The 18,963-nt window shown below is 35.2% G+C and overlaps 1 protein-coding gene across 2 annotated transcripts; it reads right to left on the bottom strand.

Annotated features, from left to right (window-relative positions):
• Positions 1–15: 15 nt before the first annotated feature.
• LOC113511812 (zinc finger protein 236) lies at positions 16–18,952 on the bottom strand. 2 transcript variants are annotated; one of them, XM_052895036.1, is made up of 10 exons: positions 18,886–18,952; positions 10,565–10,888; positions 9,668–9,932; positions 7,950–8,296; positions 6,972–7,144; positions 6,421–6,549; positions 5,877–5,988; positions 3,696–3,836; positions 2,234–2,419; positions 16–1,630 (listed from the first exon to the last, which is right to left on the bottom strand). In XM_052895036.1, exons 1-9 carry the CDS (start codon positions 18,935–18,937, stop codon positions 2,253–2,255), a joined length of 1,710 nt encoding a protein of 569 aa, XP_052750996.1. In that variant the 5' UTR covers positions 18,938–18,952; the 3' UTR covers positions 16–1,630; positions 2,234–2,252. The 2 variants fall into 2 exon arrangements, with proteins under 2 accessions (XP_052750996.1, XP_052751004.1); XM_052895044.1 differs by having other exon boundaries at positions 3,696–3,782.
• Positions 18,953–18,963: the final 11 nt, after the last annotated feature.

The raw sequence follows: 18,963 nt of genomic DNA, 5'->3' as shown, positions 1-18,963 counted from the left end.
TAAAAACATGAGGCGCTCTGTTAAGATATTTAATTCCACATACTATTATATAAAATAGTACAAATTATCCATCATGTTAACATTTCACATGAGTATTTAACTGGAAATCCACAAATCCAATTAAACGAAAATTAAAGTGCATTCCATAGGAATTGCACAATAAGGACGACAAATGACAACATAGCACAATATGGCAACCGTATTTAACAGACTTTTATGAACAGGGAAATTCTGTTATTATACTGCAGTCAATAAATAGACGCTAATGTGATATACTAAAAATTTATACAGTAGGTAATTCCTAAGTAAGGGTACTAAAACTTGTTTATGCCATTTTGTCATTTGGCGGACCTATAATAAATTAATATAAATAAAATTAAATGTTTAACTTAAAATTTCGTATTCTGCTACAACTCTTAAACTAACATAATATGTTTCCAAATTTACGTTTCTGGAATTTAATCCACAAATGTACAAAACGGTATACAATTTGGTGTAAATTAATTTTCATTAACTTAAATTATCACTTTTAAAATAAAGTATTACGATATGAGATCGCAAATTGGAATGTTTGGATAAATGTAAAACGTACAGTGTACACTTATACTAACATTCTTAATATACGTTTAAAAATAAATTATAGGCAGATGGCTAATCACCATAAAGTTTCCAGGGTGATTGATACCAAGACTTACAAATCACGTAGCACTATGATATTCTTAATAATTTTCTTAATACTACTAAAACTATAAGATTATACAATAGAAAAATAATTCACTTGAATTAAAATCAACCTAAACCAAACCTTCGTAACTATAAAATACAAATAAGAAAGGAGGGTGGGCAGGATCAGAAGTGAAACGAACCAGACGCGACATCGTTACATTTTACAGTACCAATTCAATTGTAAGAAAAGCTATCTAGAGACATCACAAATCTATTCTAAACAATCCATTCCGCATATTTTATAGTTGTAACAATCCGATAATTAGAACCACTAGTCGGATTGATCAGATGGAAACAAACTTCAATAAGTAATAAATCTGAACATCGCTATCTTTGGAATTTTGTTGTTTATCGTCATTATTAATAACGTCGACGCTACGTAACTAAAACTCAGGAATTACTGACTGATAGAATTACACTCGCAACGCGCTTTATTGCAATATGCACACGTGCTTCATATTACATAGTTTTATAAAATTATCGTTGTAAATTAACAGTAAATTAAATTTTATTTAAAATACATACTATTTTTCATGACTAGAACTTCCTTTGGAATATCTTACAATAAATAAAACTAACTGAAAATAATAAAATGTGACCAGAGATAGCGACACTCAGTTTATATTTCAAGCTGAGTATTTCCTAGGAAATAATTACGTTCCCTTGTGACGTCTGTAGGCAGCGAACTAAACGAACGACACACAAAGTTGTCACGAGTCGACGACAAGGCTTCACTGTTTCCACTTCTTGGCGGAGAAGAGCACGGCGCGTTGCTTGAGGAACAGCGAGTAGCTCTGTTTGCGCGGAATGCTGGCCGCTGCCTCAGCTTGTTTCTTCTTCTCACCGCGCCGGGTCGTATCCGCCATTGTGGCTATGAAAGGAGCGCGACGACCGCGTCCTCTTCCTGCAATATCAGCCATCGGCGTATTTAAGATTATTTTCCAGGGGGGGCGGGGGGTATTATTAATAATCCGGACTACCAGTCCCATTGCTAGCAATCCAATCCACCTCCACATATGGAGGGATGAACTATGGTTCACCCTGGAAATCATCGTGCTAAATTCTAGACGTATTCATCACGATGGGTTGACCTGCATTTTCATTCTCACCTATCATCCATCCCTCACAGGTGCTCCGCCAGCGTAAACTTTTAGCGCAGGCGCAGTTACCATTTCATTATAATCCATGAAAAAAAGAAGGGGAGAGGGTCTGAACCCTTAAAAAAGGATAGATATGTCCCCTCAGAAAAACACAAAACGAAAGTTCCGCTCGAATCCCTGGGTGGACACCAGATAATTCTAAGGCGGTCATGGTCAACTCCGTCCCCTTAGATAAACCTATTTATATTATATAACTCAACTGTTTAGTAAGTAGTAACGTAGTCCCATTCTAATTTACTAAACTAAATTACAAAAGACATATTTTGGAACCAGTAGAGTAGTAGTTTTGCGTAAATTTTTTTTACAACACGGGGCAAACGAGCATGCGGGATATTATTAACATTTACCTGCCCCCCCTCCGCGTCCTCAGGACTCCCTCTTGACCTCCGAGGGTCCGGGCGTGGACTCCTCGCTCTCGTCTTCCACCTGCGCCGGACTGATGAGTTGGTCGTGTAACGTGCGCAGGTGACGAAGCAAGTTTGATTTCACGTTAAATCCTTTGTTGCATAGACCGCACACAAAGGGACGTTCACCTGCAAGAGATTTACTGTTTAGATACATGCATAGTACAGACTAAACCTAGGTTTATATCAGCCGTTAACTGTCCACTGCTGAACATAAGCCTTCCCCAGGAGGAGAGTTTTGCTAGTAGTTGCCACGCTTGTCAGGCGGGTTGGCAAACGTAGTTTTTTTTTATGGATGAAAATGGTATGGGAACCCCGCTTGCGCTAACGGGATACGCTGGTGGAGCACCAGTGAAGGGTGATAGATCAGAACGAAAACAGGCCAGTTAGCCCATCATGGTGAATTTACCAGGAATTAACCATGATAGTTTCCAGGGGGAACCGCGAGGACGTCGACCTGGTTGGGTATATTGCTAGCAATGGGATTCTCAGTCTCCATTACTAACAATCCCTTCCCCAACGGTTACCTATTCTAAATTCAAATGTTTTTTGTATGTATTTCTTCATGTTTTTTAAGACATTTCTTATTTCTTTTTTTATGCGACTTGTAAAGCTGACGCGCTATCTGCTGAAATTGGTACGAGTCGTCTATACACATGAACACGCACCACACATATATCACAAAATACACTGTGACTTTTATTATAATCCTCAAGCACTACAGAAACAGAGAACTAAGATGTTATGCCCCTATAAACTATAATTTCAGACGGAGTGACGACCTCAAAAATATTTCAGGTACAAGTCTGCGTGTTACGACCAAATATGTAAAAGACTCATGGTTATTACTAGACGATGTTAAAGTTGAAGATTTTTAAAAAAATTATTTATTCATGAATTCTCTCTCAACAGATAACTTTTCAAAATTACAGTCACAATTCAGAGGACTTTGTGCAAAACTCGTCTAAATGGGTACCTCTGTCTGATCTGTATGTCTACAATGAAACAGATATGTTTGTATACTGTGTTTTGATTTGAAAAATTAAATATAGTAGTATTAAATTATGGGTTACTGAAGCATAACATCTTAGTTTTCAAGAATGGCAAGGCAAAAACTATGGACATCAAAGTGCATTTTCGCCAGTTTATTTGCTAATCTAAGTATCTTTAAAAAAAAATATACGCTTACTTAAATAAATGAAGTTTATTTAGATTTTTTTTTTTTTTATGAAACAATGATGATTTATTATAAACTTAGCGCATTGTGATCGTGTCGCCAGCTTATTTGCTAATCTAAGTATCTTAAAAATAAAAAAAAAAAATATACGTTTACTTAAATAAATGAAGTTTATTTTGATTTTTTTTATGAAACAATAATGATTTATTATAAACTTGTCCAACTGACCTGTATGCGTACGCATGTGTATGAGCATGGACGCGTGCGACGGGAACGTCTTCTTGCAGTGCGTGCAAGTCTTGTTTTGCACGCCCTCTGTGAAACGATTGTGACGTTTTGGTGGGGCACTGTTGTTTGATATGGCCAATTCTAGACAACCGACATCGAACCACATTTAGAATAAAGGATTTAATCACAACAGCTGTGTAGACGGGATCACATCATTGCAATGCTTCGTTTGATATTGCAAAATAAATAAGCCAGTTTTATTGTGCACAGTTATTAAATAGATCGAAGCAAGAGACAAACAAAGTATTGCATTATTATAAAATTTCAAATTTAGAACATAACTGAAGTGATTATCATGAGTGTAGCGAGGTAGGGGGCGTGTTCCATAAAACTAAAGTGTGGATATAATTAGCGAGGCAAAAAATTATAAAATTGTACAACAACAGGCGGCGTGTAACGCAAACGGATGTGACGTGATGTTCGTTTGTCGAGAATTAGCCACATACATAACAATCAGGTTTCAGCTATGTTAGTAAAACACAAGTAAAGTACACCGTTAAAACACAGTTGTTAGTTAATACTATGTATAATTTATAAAAAAATATCATCGACGGATAATATTTTACAGTGGTACAGATATAAAGTTTAAAAAAAGTATATTTCTTTTTAATTCCTAAAGAGGTTTTTTTTTTTTTTTTAATATATGTAGTATTTAAAATTAGATCACTTTGTTGTTGCAGCATACATCGTTAAAGTCGCAACTAGACTTTACTACCTCCGCCATGTGGTTGAAATTCCTATAACGGTATTATGAACCAGTGGTGGTAATCAGGGTTGCAAGTCGTAGCGAGTATTAAAAATCTGAACAATACAAAATCAGGAATAAAACCTAAAAAGATCAGGTCCGAGCGTATTTAAGATTTTTTCGACTAAGAGTTGACTTCGAGCCCTAACTTTATTTACGCGACTTGCTTACCATTGCAGTACGAAGGTACTGTCGAGTTCACCACTACATACTTCTAATATGACTATGGAATTAGGGTATTTTGTCTCCTCCGATATTTATATATTCGGGTAGTAGTTATCATATAGGGGAAAAAACATCATGACCCATTTTGATATCGCCCATACCAGTCCAATATCCATTTTGCTTATATTGATCGATATATAAAATATCCGTTATTTCTTATTTGATTAAAATTATTTTGTTTAATTCTGCTACCATTAATATGTGTGTGACTGCCTCCGAACAGCGATCCGCTTGAATTTGCCTGAAGATACCTCGTTTAGAGGTGAAACACGTATTGCAAAGTGTAAGAGGACGAAATGGCAGTCGAAGAAGATGGCTATTATGAAATGGTGTGGAACTTCTGATAGTAATAGTGGTGATCAATCTTCGAGTGTTGGCAGTCGCACACATACTAATGGTAGCGGAATTAAACAAAATGATTCTAATCAAATAACCAGTGATATGGACTTCCGCAAGAAAACGCATAGTTCAGTAACATATATCCGTTATTGCCAATATATAGGTACATATTGTAACTTCAATATATAGTACTACTGCAGCGGCCAGCAACTGAGGTATTAATTGACGAACGTACAAATATCGGCCGAGCCGTAGTCGAGGCACACATACGTGAATCCATCAATGCCTAGTTGTGGTCAAGGCTTGTATAGTACTTTTTTCAAGCAATGCTCGGAAATCAAAAACACAATTTTGCTTTTTAAATTCAATGTCGAATAACGAACAATAATATTTTTTCACGCGCCATAATGTTCCTTTTTTTACAATAAACAGCTTTCTATTTGCAAGACAGTTCGAAATTTAAATAAAACCTTTTATTAGTTACCTCCTTGGTAGCCATGTTTCGAAGTAAAAGGTCATTCCATTTTTAAATTACAGGACAGATATGAGTTTACATAGTAATTTATCTGGCCGCAAATCGCGACACATATGGATTTTCATACAACTTTTGCCGGCCGCTGCCCGCATGTATCTTGGCCAGTACGGCAATTTTGATTTATCTTGAAGAAGATTGTCAAAATAATGCTCACATTTCCAAGCATGTTTGAGAAAATAGATATTACCCACTACACCTGTATGGATGAATAAATGAGGTTGTACCTTTTATGATCAGTCGATTGGTTACGTGTGAGTAGTAAGTGTTTATTACTAACCTGTCTCTGTGTGCGTGCTCTGTATATGTCGCACCCACTCGGCCGGATTGGGGAAGTGCTTCTGACACAAGTCGCAACGTAGCAATGCCATAGTTTCTTCCGTATCGTCACTCTGTTGGATATGAAACAAGTCATGTATTATAACTATTTATGTCGGCTTTACTCACATTTTAAATTCTGAGATGTCTCATTTCAGACTCAATAGATGCTCGTCATCATATCAGCATATCCACCAGCACATACGAGGTTCTGCTAGTAGATGTCATACTTGGCAGGCGAATTGGTAATTACAATTAGACTTTAATGGTATTTTAAAAAGAATGCTGCTGCCCATCCTTCGACCATTCCATTTCCTTAGTCGCCTCTTACGATACCCACGACATTAACCATGATGGTTTCTAGGGGGAACAGCGTGGAGGTTGACCTGTGAGACTACATTGCTAGCAATGGGACTATTAAATCTCATTACTAACAATACCTTCCCCTACGGCGCGGGCGGAGTTACCATTTCAATTTTATCTATTAAAAAAAAAAAGTGACTCACAGCGGAGCGATGTTTCCGCTTGCGTGCAGGCGGCGGGTCTGCGCGCGCGTGGCCCTGCACGTGGCGCACCCAGGCGGCCGGCACCGTGAACACCTCTGCGCACAGCTCGCATGCCAGCGGGCTGTATATCTGCACGCACACGCCCACCTTACATTACATACCTACAGTCTCTCCGTACAAATGCATAGAGAAAAACGACTCAACTTTCTCATACAGTTTTGCGTGATAAATAGTTATTAGTGATTCCTTCACAACTTCTTTTTTTTTTATACAACTTAGAACGACAAACAAGCTGACGGCCCACCTGATGGAAAGTGGTAACCGTCGCCTATAGATATGAACAGTACCGTGAACATAACAGGGTATACTGTTTCGCCCATGATACCCCCCATGCGTTGCCATATTTCACGGTAGAAACACGAATGGGACAGAGGTACCCAAGCAATTAAGCGGGACAGTTAAATTCCACTACTCATACAATTCAATTCACCCACATAAATAGGTTAAATCACTAAAGATTAATTGAAGTTTGATTTAATTCATATACATACCAAGCTCTCCTCTTCGATTTCCATATCATCTATAGGCTCCGATTTGACACTCATTTCCGCCTGGAACATCTCAGCGATGGATCTCTCCTCCTCCTCAATACTGCTAGCATCCCATTCCGGTTCATCTTTGACTTGCACCTCTGTTGTCTCCACATTACTTTGAGTCGATTTTTCTGGAATTTGTTTTTATCTATTTTGAACATGAACTTAAAAAGGGGTTAAACTATGGTGTAGGTTCTTCGCAGATATGTTGATCTTATATTTAAGAAATTGAAACATTTGACAAGTGATATTACTGTGGTAATTGTTTATATCTATAATAAGTTTAGTATTGTAATGTTTTGGAGGAAACAATAAAGAGTATCTACCTAAAGCCAAGAAAGAGATATCACGTTATAAAGCCACTTAACAATTGTTATGATTCAAAAATATTTATAGGTTCTATATGTATATATAAAGTACTTAATTTCAATAATTAAATTACATTTAAAGTCATATTGAACATGTCTATATGCTTCTTCAGTGTGAGGCGAGATGCTGTGATGCAGAGCGCTAAATGCCCCCTGAAGAAGACGAAACATTTGTCAGAATTGACAAAAACACAGTGAGTTCATTAATTTCCCATATGTATATAGACATTGCCGTATATCCCGGGATAGAATGGGCCACCCCTTCCTTTCCAGTGTGTGTCGTAAGGGACGACTAAGGGAGGGCGAGAGATGGACTGCAGCGTCCCTCTTAAAACATTTCTAAAAGACTAATTGCGGTTGCCAACCCGCTTGCTAAGCATGGCAACTACTGGCAAAACTTCCCTTATGAGGAAGGCTTACGTTCAGCAGTGGACAGTTAACGGTTGAATTAATAATAAAATATATATATATATATATATATATATATATAGAACATGAATTTTAAAAATCTTATTGAACATTAAAAATATTTAGAATTTTTGAAGATTTTAGTTTGACCAATACTCACTGGATGTCACAGAGGCGTTGTCCTGATTGTCATCTTCTTTTGTTTCCTCTGGGTCAGTATTCACTTCTGTCCTTTGTTTCTTCCCATACTTTCTTTCGGCAGCGTGCCGCCTCAGTATTCTGGGTGGAGGTGCCTCGTCCGGTGAATCATCAGCAATTGTAGCTATTGCCACAGTCGACACTGGTGCTGGCGCGGCCACAGTGGTTGCTATTGCGGTTGAGTCTGACGTTTGCGCCGGAGCAACCAATATTGTTTGGCCTTTCGGTGCACCAGGTCTGAGGGCGGCCTGAGTACCACCTTCTGTGGTTTTGATAAAAACTAACTTGGGCGGCCCGATGAACATAGGTCTGTTAGACAAAATATTATTATTTTAATACTAGTTATATGCCGTCTGGTCCTGGTAAAGAATGGGCCACCCCTTTCTTTCACATAGGTGTTGTAAGAGACTGACATTGGTCGAGGGATGGGCAACAACATCCCTCTTAAAACAATAGCCTAACTGCGGTTGCCAACCTGTTTGCCAAATGTGACAACTATAGGTAAAACCTCCTTTATGAGGGGCCTATGTTCAGCAGTGAAAAGTTAATAGCTAATATGATAATAATGACTAGTTTTTTGTCTGCCATTTTGTACGTGTGGATTTTAGATGTAGGAAAACCAATGAAAAATACTGTGTATCAAAACATACATCAGATTTTAAGTTAGACCTTTAGGAACACATTTTTTTAATTAATTTTTTTTTTTAATTTTTTTAAATCTGTGCTCTGCCATTTGTTCTCTCTCTGTTAGGCGTGGCGGTTGACTGGTAGAGAATGCCATCAGGCATTAAGTCTGCCCTGTAGACATTTTCCAATGTGTGTAAAAGTATAAATAAATACACACAACTGTGAAAATCACATTCTGTATAGTACAGTGCATGATTACGGAACAAATATACAGACAAAATTTTTTAAAATAATTGTTATCTTATGCCTATGTACTCTAGTTAAAATCAATATATAGCCATAAGTCCATCTGTCTGTATGTTCGCAATGATCTCAAAACCTACTGAATGAATTTTCATATGGTTTCCATTTATCAACAGAGTGATTCCTGATACTTGCTAATTTAAAAATTTTAAATTATCTTTTATTACAAAATAACAAAAATTACAAGTCTCGATTCCAGCGCTATCTAGTATTTCTAGGCTAGTTTTATTTAGTAATCCACCACCTTCCATTTGTGGAAATCAGAGATAAAATAAATAAATAATTTGCAATAAAAACACATTGTGACTACAAATTGAGATGCCAACTATCTTATCTCTCAATTTGAGTTAAACTATATGCAATGTTCAAAGTTTTATTAAATTTGTATCATAAACGTTTGGAGACTCAATATAGCGCCATCTTTTGGATTCTTCTTCTCTATTTTAGACACAAAAAAGTTGAAGCATTGTTGATAAATTACTTACACTGCCATCTGTTAGAAACTTATGGGACTTACATATAAAATAAACAATTCACAACAAAAAAAAAATGTTAAAAGTATAAATTGATATAAAAACTATCCTGTCTCTAAAGTTGAACAAAATTAGGTACAATATACAAAACTTCAATAAAAATGGTTCAATAGTTTAAGAGTTAATTACACTAAACTATATGAAACAAAATTTTTACATATAAAGTTATAGTTAAAGAATATAATTAACATCTAAATATGTTGAAATAATTATTTACCTTGTGACACCCTGTTGTTGGACCTGCCCAAAGGTTTTCAGCAGCTTGTCGTCCTTCTTTACAGCAATCTTTGGTTGCATATCATCTGGTTTCTTGGCCAGAACTTGTTTGTTCACACTCGCCGTGGCCATTGGTGCAGTTGTCTTCTCTGCAGCAGTGGAGTCCCCTCCAGCCTCGTCTGCTTGCCTCCATAACCCTCGTATCTTGAGTACTTCGCCTGCTTTTAATACTGTGTCTAGTACTTCATTTGAAACTGTAGTTTCACCTGAAGAATTTAATTTTAAAATTTATTTTGTGAAACACATAATAGTGTAAAAATCACCACCTTAATATATATTATGCATACTTGTATGTAGTAGACCAAATTTGTATATTACAAACTTGTTATTTAAAAAAATATCAACATTGACATATGCATTTTAAATTTAGTTAAGTATCTGTTGAAATTAAATGAAACAATTCAATATTTCATAAATTTTGTCATGAAGTCTATTAATATTATAAATACAAAAGTATATATATTTGTTACCTCTACAATTTGATTAGCATTAGTGTATAAATCTTCAGTTTTATTATTTATTTATTAAGATTTTGTTTAGTTCATACAATAATCAAATTGTGTTCCATTATAAAACAAACTTCAATTGTAGCAAAACTAGCATTTTGAATTAAAAACTAAACTGCTGAATTGATTTTGATAATATTTCTATGAGACCAATCTGCAAGTATACTTTTTTAGATGAAAAAAAGTGTTTAAAATAGTTTTACAACTGACGAAGTTATGAGGTAACAAACAAAACAAAAAAAATGTTTTATTAATGTTTGTTACCTTATAACTCGGTTATAACGGATGAAAACATATTTTATTTATATTAAAAATTTGAAATTCCCACTGACCTTTATACATATACTCCACAAGAATCTTCAACGCCTTCGTCGAGATCTCCGAAGGTAGCACCACATACAGCATTCCACCCATGCGCGTCACAGACCGTTGACCCTCGAACAGACCGCTCAAATACACGCTGCACGAGCTCAGGATAAATTTGTGTGCCGGTATCTGTGACCCGTCCATGGTACACAGCACCACATCTGTGAACCGCTCCGATCGCAGCAACGCCGCCACGGAGCCGTTCAAATGTGAGCTGTGTGAATGCCATTTTAACTGGTACGTGTCCGTCGACGTCATTTTCTTTGTATCATCTCTCTCCCTTATGTCCTCTGTGACACAAAATAATACAATAGATAATATTTTTAAAAGCTAACCTAAAAATTTGTTTACAAAACAAAATGAAGCCGGTAGAAAAAGGAAGCGGAAATGAATTTTAAAATTAGAAAATTGTTAAAAAATATGTCTAAAAATAGTGTTGCCACGATCCATTATTGAAGGGATAACTATATACATCATCGGTGGTGAAAAGCTCATGAAAAGTTAAGGAGGTTAGGGTTAATGGATACAACGTAAATACGTAATAAATGTATTTTTTTCATGTGTACTATTTTGCTGAAATTATATTAAAATATATAAATAATATTGAAAAGAAATTCGTAATCATATCAAAAGAAGATTTTTTTACCATTTATTGTATTCTTAACTATGAAAAACTTTTTTATTAATGGGGATTAATGGCCCTATTGCTAATAATATAAGTACTCTGTTTCGCCGATCGCAACACGGTTCCGCCAGCAACTATCGTGATTAGTTTTAGATAATTTTTTTATTACACGACATGTAATCATATCATCCTGAGCGAACATAAGGACAATATAGTCCAAGAATGTGATCCATCAAAAAGAAAATATTGTACTCTCAGTGTTATGGTTCACCACAATATACCGACTCCTTAAGTTTTTTTACACTATGTTTGAAAAGTTGGCCGTGTGGTTCCGGCATAGAATAGATCAACCCTTTCTTTCACATGGATGTCGTAAAAAACGACTAAGAGAGGACGAAAAACAGCGTTCTTCTTAAAACATTTATAAATCGCCTATCTGCGTTTGCCAATCCGCCTGCCAAGCGTGGTAACAATTGACAAAAGCCCCCAAGGGGGAGGTTTATGTTCAATAGTGGACAATTAAAGGTTGATATGATAAAGTTTCAAAGGTCCGAGGTTACAGAATGAAGGAAACTAATCACGGGAAAAGCCATTACACAATGTTATGGTACAGGTAACGTAAAAGTTTGCAAACTTATTTGTACGTGAGTCCAATTTATCACAATGGGCCAACTAACTAACTTTCGTATTTACTTATTATTCGTCTCTTGTACCCCGCAAGCGTTTACCAAAAGTATAAATGGAACTACTATTCCATTATCATTCATTAAAAAAACTTCTTTTAGATTAAAAAAGATGGCAAATAAATATACAGCCCGCTTGATGATAAACAGTTATAGTAGCCTAGGGACACTTGCAACACTAAGAGTGTCGCGTACGTATTACAAAACAATATTAAACAACGGTACCATACCGGAGGTTTCAAGAATTTTTTTATGCAACTTTAAATAACAAACAAGCTGACGGTCCACCTGATGGAAAGTGGTAACCGTCGCCTGTAGACATGAGCAGTACCATGGACATAACAAAGTATACTGTTTCGTCCATGATACCCCCATGCATTGCCATTCCTGCGGACTCAGGTGTTATTAATACATCTATAAAAAAAAAATACTCCTAATAAGAAAAACAATCAGTTGGAAAATGAAGCAATCACGAAAATGAACTAATCCTTTGAAAATATTAGGCTATCACTATTAAATCTTTTAAATTATACCACAATTTTATCATATTTCATAACACGAACAAATTAAACTTCAAATTTAAATGCAGTTGAACCCTAATATAAGTCCGGCATCGAGAGTCAAAGTTATTTTAATTTTAAGTATTTATTGATTAATATGGTTATTTATTTCATCAATAATGTTCAATCACTATTTCAAATGATGACGTGACACATCACTAAAAAGCGATTTTTAGTAACTAATGCGACGCGCAAAAATAGGTATCTGTAGGTACTTATATTAGGAACGTAGTTACGTAAGAAACTTTAGAACAAAAATTCGGTTACTTACTCTTTATTAATAAGAATAACTAATATTTAACTATGAATCACTTTGTTATTTACTCATGCCGTCATATTTGAAATAGAGTTTATATGAAGTTAAAGTAATACAAAAGTGAGAAACGAGTGAGTTACAGTAACGTGGTACTAAAAACAAAACAAACAAGAACGTACGCAGGTCATTGCAAGCCAACCAAGTAAAAGGCGGCGAAATTCCAATTTTGAATTAGCCGGAAGCAAAGTTTATCAATCGTCGCTTTTAATATTTTCAATAATCTATAATTTACGTAGTTAATAATAGTAACTTAATACGTATGTTTTATTTCAAACTCTTACTTAATTAAATAATAAAAAATGAATAAATATAAAAATATAAAATAAGTACGTAATGAATGACTAATCTATTTGAAATAATAGTTAGGTATCTATAATTAAATATTATTTAAAATTAAAAAAATAAAACATTACCTTTAAACGTCGATCAATAACGAAATCGATAACAAACATTTATATTACTAAGTTTTATATATTAAATACGACACAAAATTCCACAAAAATATAATGTACGCTACATTTGAACTGTGTTGAAATAATGCGCCGCAACCACCGCGTGCGACCCTCGAGTTTGTTGTGCGGCGGCTGCGGCTGCAAAAATCGATAGAATTCGTATTGATTTAACTCGAAAAGCGGGGTTGCGCGTTTATCTCATCGATCCACGCTGGAGAGCGTCGGTGTGCGGAGCGCGCCTGCGTCGTGTTGCGCCGCGAGGGGCGCCGGGCGCACGCCGTAGCCGCCAGCGGCGCCCGCCCTGCCGCAGCGCCACCCTGTTCACGCGCAAACCGTCTAACCCTCGCCGCTTGCTTTTCATCAACGCACCTACTCGCCCATACAAGCTATTGATCAATTGTTAAAACATACACCTACCTATAAATAGTAACACTACTGTTTATTACTTTATGGTGCTAGTTTAATTTTTGTAAATAATCAATAAAAAATATAATCATGACTCTAATTCCAAATGAGTTAGGTAGTCCCCTATTTATTTGTAATTGAGCGATGGTGTTTTCAATCGTCGGACAGATAATAACAAATTTATGATAATACTTAGTCACTTGTGTCGACCAGATTCGAACTTATGGCCGCTCGAAACGCGCCAACTTTAATAATATATATACAGTAATAATAAAATATAATATAATAGATAGCCTAAAGGCATTTAATAACACGTAATAATAAACTTATACAAACTATATTTATATATATTTCTCGTGATATATTTATATTTTTTTGGTGGATGAAAATGGAATGGTAACCCCGTCTGCGCTTACGGGATACGTTGGAGGAGCACCAGTGAAGGGTGATCGATGAGAATGAAAACAGGCCAGTTAGCCCATCATGATGAATTCATCAGGAATTAACCATGATAGTTTCCAGGGGGAACCACGAGGTAGTCGACCTGGTTGGGTGTATTGCTAGCAATGGGATTTTTAGTCTCCATTACTAACAATCCCTTTCCCCCAAATTCTCGTGATATATTATTATATAAGTATGATAAATCTACATACATATCTATTTAACTATTACACACAGTGTCTCTAATAAAATGCGCTCAAACTTTATATGCGTTAAAATACAATTCTTTACACGCGAAATACAAGGAGAAAACGCGATGTAAACCATTAGCATTGGCATTTTCAAATAGCCTTATATATTAAAATAAAAACATCACAAAGAGTAAACCTGTAAAATGGTGAAATCATTTTATATGAAAAGAAATTTATGAAAAATCGAATAATGAGTTTTTTATGCAATATAGGATGACAAATAAACAAACAGTCTATATGCTAAAAGGTTGTAATCGTAGCTTCACCTACATTTATGCCCATCGTATAATACACAGTTGATACCCATGGTGCATGATAATGAAATGGTAACCCCGCCTGCGCTATTGGTATACACTAGCGAGGTACCAGTGAGGGATGATTGGTGAGGATGAAAGACAGGTCAGTTAGCACATCATGACGAATTCAATGATAAATTAGTTACGATGGTTTCCAGGGTGAACCGCGTGGAGGTCGACCTGATAAGGTATATTGATAGCGATGGGGACTAACTTCCCCATTACTAACAATCCCTTCTCCCCCCCCCCCCATATGCGTGTACTGTTCCTTATAACTACGACATTATTATTCTGTACTTCTGTCATTACCATATCTACCAAACCGAAACACAACCTGTATATGTATATGTACCTACTCACAGTTACTTAGCAACAGAAACACGAGTGGGACAGAAGTACCCAAACAGATGATTTTTGTACAATCTCCTTCTTATAAAAGTAATCTATAAAGAGTAAATAATTTGTTTGTTATAAAAAAAAATCAATTTTTTTTATATTTCAACTATTCATTATTTATTATTCTACTGTCAATCTACGAGATCATGGCTCCATCTAGGGAGAGTATTATCCTACACTGTATTTACTTATATTGGTGTCGCTACTCGAGAATCAACCTGATCTACTTGATTTATAAAGTATTATTCATGGCAAATAAAGAATCTAAAAAATGGTCATATTACGTTAGACAACGAAATAAGAAAACCAAAAGGGCATGACGCCCTTTAATAGGGTTCCGTAGCCATTGTTTATTGTAATTATCGTCGCATGCAGTGTGTTTTTTTTTTCGATATATTCTGGACATTTTTTTTAATCCAAGAATAAACTTATTCGGTTCAAATTCGAAATTATTGACTTTCGTTAGTACGTAAATAAAATATGATATAATTGGTTATGCATAAACTTAAGTTTGCCTAGTTCTTTTTGTTTGTAAATTGTCACAGTATTGTATACCGTTCCATTTATGGAAGACAATTCTTCATATGTTAAGCTCGCCTTCATACATTTGCTTACGTCTGTCATATTTTTTAGATATTATTAGTATGTATAATAAAGTATAAATTAATTAATAATTATAAAATAAATTGTTTAATTTGTGAAAAGAGATATTATTATGATAATTATGTGCTATTATTATAATTAAATTCTACATAAGTATAATATATCCAGTGTTATTGAAATTTACAGATTTTGACAGACAAAATAGTACGCTGAGGATTGTCTTCCTTTTGCGCAGGTTCCAAGAATCGCTAGTTTGCGAAGCGTTTACATTCCTACTTACTGGGTGTTTATCAATATTATATGCGTATATATACGCGTACTTACTATCACAAATAAATAATACAATATTGAATTACTCATAGTATTTCTCTAAGTATACATATTTACTGTACACTTATTTAATTATAAATTAAATTGTTTATATATTATATAGTTAATTAGTAGAGAATGCGATAATATGTACGCTTTATTAGTTTCTTAATATTCCATGGCTTTGAATTAAAACCATAGGGAGACTTTGTACAAAAGTCGATTCCTTGGGTACCTCAGTCCCATTCGTGTTTCTACCGTGAAACAGTTGTGTTTGCATGGCTGTCTTTCGGTTTGAAGGGTGGGATATGGCATGAATTTACTGAATACAGAGGAATAACACCTGAGTCCTCAGGAATGGCAACGCATGGGGGGTATCATGGGCTCTGTTATGTCCATGGTACTGCTCGTGTCTATAGGCGACGGTTACCACTTTCCATTAGGTGGGCCGTCAGCTTGTTTGCCATTCTAAGTCGTATAAAAAAAAAAGAAAAAATAAATAAAAGGTATATCTAGTATACGTTCGTCCTTAAAAAGGTCGTATATTTATATCATTTAACTATAACTGAATAATCATCTTTACCCTTTCTAAAGTTTACACTTTCTATTGTATATAGAATTAATTAACCTATAACTAATAGTGAAATAAAAAAAAATGTTTTACCACAGATAATATAATACTAGACGAGGCCTTCGCGTCATTGTCCAGTGATATACTAACCCGCTTTGTAGACATTAAAGGTCGTGAGTTCGAATCTGGCCAACATAAGAATTTAGTTTGTCGATTTGAATTTCCGATGATGGAAAACACCCAGAACACACCAAATTAGAGTACCGGTAAGCTCACCCCTGCTAAGTCGCTTTCTAATAAATTATGCCCGGTGAAATGTCGACAAATGCTTCTACAACCCAATTAGAAATTAAAATAATGAATATATTTTTTACTGTTAATATTTTTGATTGAAATATATCATAAACAAATTGTTACGTACTATTTAATTATTTTAGTTAATTTCACCCATTAAAAAAAAAACCTATAACCTACACGAATTATTTTATCATAACTTTTGTAATGACTGTTGCACGTCAGTAATGACAAAATGTGTGATACCATTGTAATATTACCATATGACCTTATTGTACTACATTTTTAGCAATAAAATTCATTCATTCATTCACGATGACAATGTAGTTTTCTATAGGTGAAAGAATTATTAAAGTCGTTTGAGTTATTTTTGAATTTATCCATTAAAAACAAACAAACAAGTAATAATTTCTTTCCTTTTTATAATATCAGTAAATATATCTACATATTATATTGCTGTACATGCATTTACTAATGCATGGTGTGTAAGTACTTTAACAAAATAAACACCCACTGGACTTTGTCTATATACCGCCTCGTCTATATACGAGGGAGCTCGCGCATAGCCAATCGCGTGCGCAGTTTTTATTGATTTTTCTACAACACCACGCTTTGATGCTTTCCTTTAATTATTGCACCGATATACTACTATATAAGCTATATTTGTTAGTTTTGTACCAGTTACGGGGACAGTTATTTTGTAGATCCACTTTTTAATTTTTTATACAACTTAGAATGGCAAACGAGCTGACGGTCCACCTGATGGAAAATGGTAACCGTCGCCTATAGACATGAGCAGCACCATGGACATAACAGAGTATACTGTTTCGCTCATGATACTCCCCATGCGTTGCCATTCCTGAGGACTCAGATGTTATTCCTCTGTACCCAGTAAATTCACGCCATATCTTTCCCTTCAAACCGAAACACAGCCATGCAAACACAACTACTTTACGGTTGAAACACGAATGGGACAGAGGTACCCAAGCAATCGACTTTTGTACAAAGTCTCCCTCACTCCACTTGCATATACATACATATAAATTTGACACAACTCTGATAATAGAGTCTAATCGCAGTCATAGTATTTCCACTGGGTAGTACCCATACCTAATATCAAGCAAAAAGTTACCGTAAAGTGTCGGCATAGAAGGGGTAATCTTTCCTTTCCCGTGGGTGTCGTAAGAGGCGGCGAGAAAATTTAATGCTCAAAGAATTTCCCTCTTAAAAATCATCAAATCCTAACTGCGGCTTCCAATTCACCTACCAAGCGTGGCAATTACTGGAAAACCCCTCCAAGGAGGAGACCTATGTTCAGTAGTAATAGGGGGCAGTTAATAGCTGATACCATGATAATAATGAAGAAGTATGTAAATGGTAAGGGGTTTTTCGGTAAAGTTAATTTCATTAATAGGAAGTCTGGAAGTGACCAGGTTTCATTTGGAACGAATGTACTACTCAGACCTACACATTAGAAGGAAGATTGTAGATAAGTATAGGATATCAGCTGTAGTGAATGTAATCTCATTGCCGTCAAAAAATGCTAAAAGGAGTCAAGTAGGTTAAGGTTGACATATTTCTATTTGGTATATGGTAAATAACATCATTTGGAGATAATCTCTTTAAAGTCTAGTCTAGAGACCAAATATGAAATTAAAACGAGAGACGACCACAACTTCTTGATAAAAAAGCATCATCGATAAATCGGTTCACAACAGAAAAAAATACGCGAAGAACCTATATATAAAAAAATTATGTTGTCAAATCGAGACCATTCTCCTTCTTAAATATGGTAAACAAATAGGTAGTTGATATAAAAGTTAATGTTAATATATATATTTTTAAAGAGGGTTCCTAGAATATTTATAAATAGTGGGCGACTTAAATTAACTCATAATCAAAAACAATAAAAAATATATTTTATTCTAGAAAGGACTTCAGTTGTTAGTTTCATTTGTGTTGAAATTTGTTGTCGAAATGATTTGACCATAAATTAAGGACAGTACCTGCCTCAATGCAAACGCGATTGTTTATTACTACTAATATTACAAATATTTTTCTTTAAAATGATGTAACTTCTTTTACCTTGTACAAACCTGTACAGTAGGTAATAGTAGAAACGCGCACACGTTTTCATTATTACCTATAACTGCCACCTTTTTA

This window comes from Galleria mellonella, unplaced genomic scaffold (assembly GCF_026898425.1).
Source record: "Galleria mellonella isolate WM207_F2 unplaced genomic scaffold, CSIRO_AGI_GalMel_v1 utg117, whole genome shotgun sequence".
Taxonomy (NCBI): Eukaryota; Metazoa; Arthropoda; class Insecta; order Lepidoptera; family Pyralidae; genus Galleria; species Galleria mellonella.
This window is presented reverse-complemented; position numbering and strand designations above follow the sequence as displayed.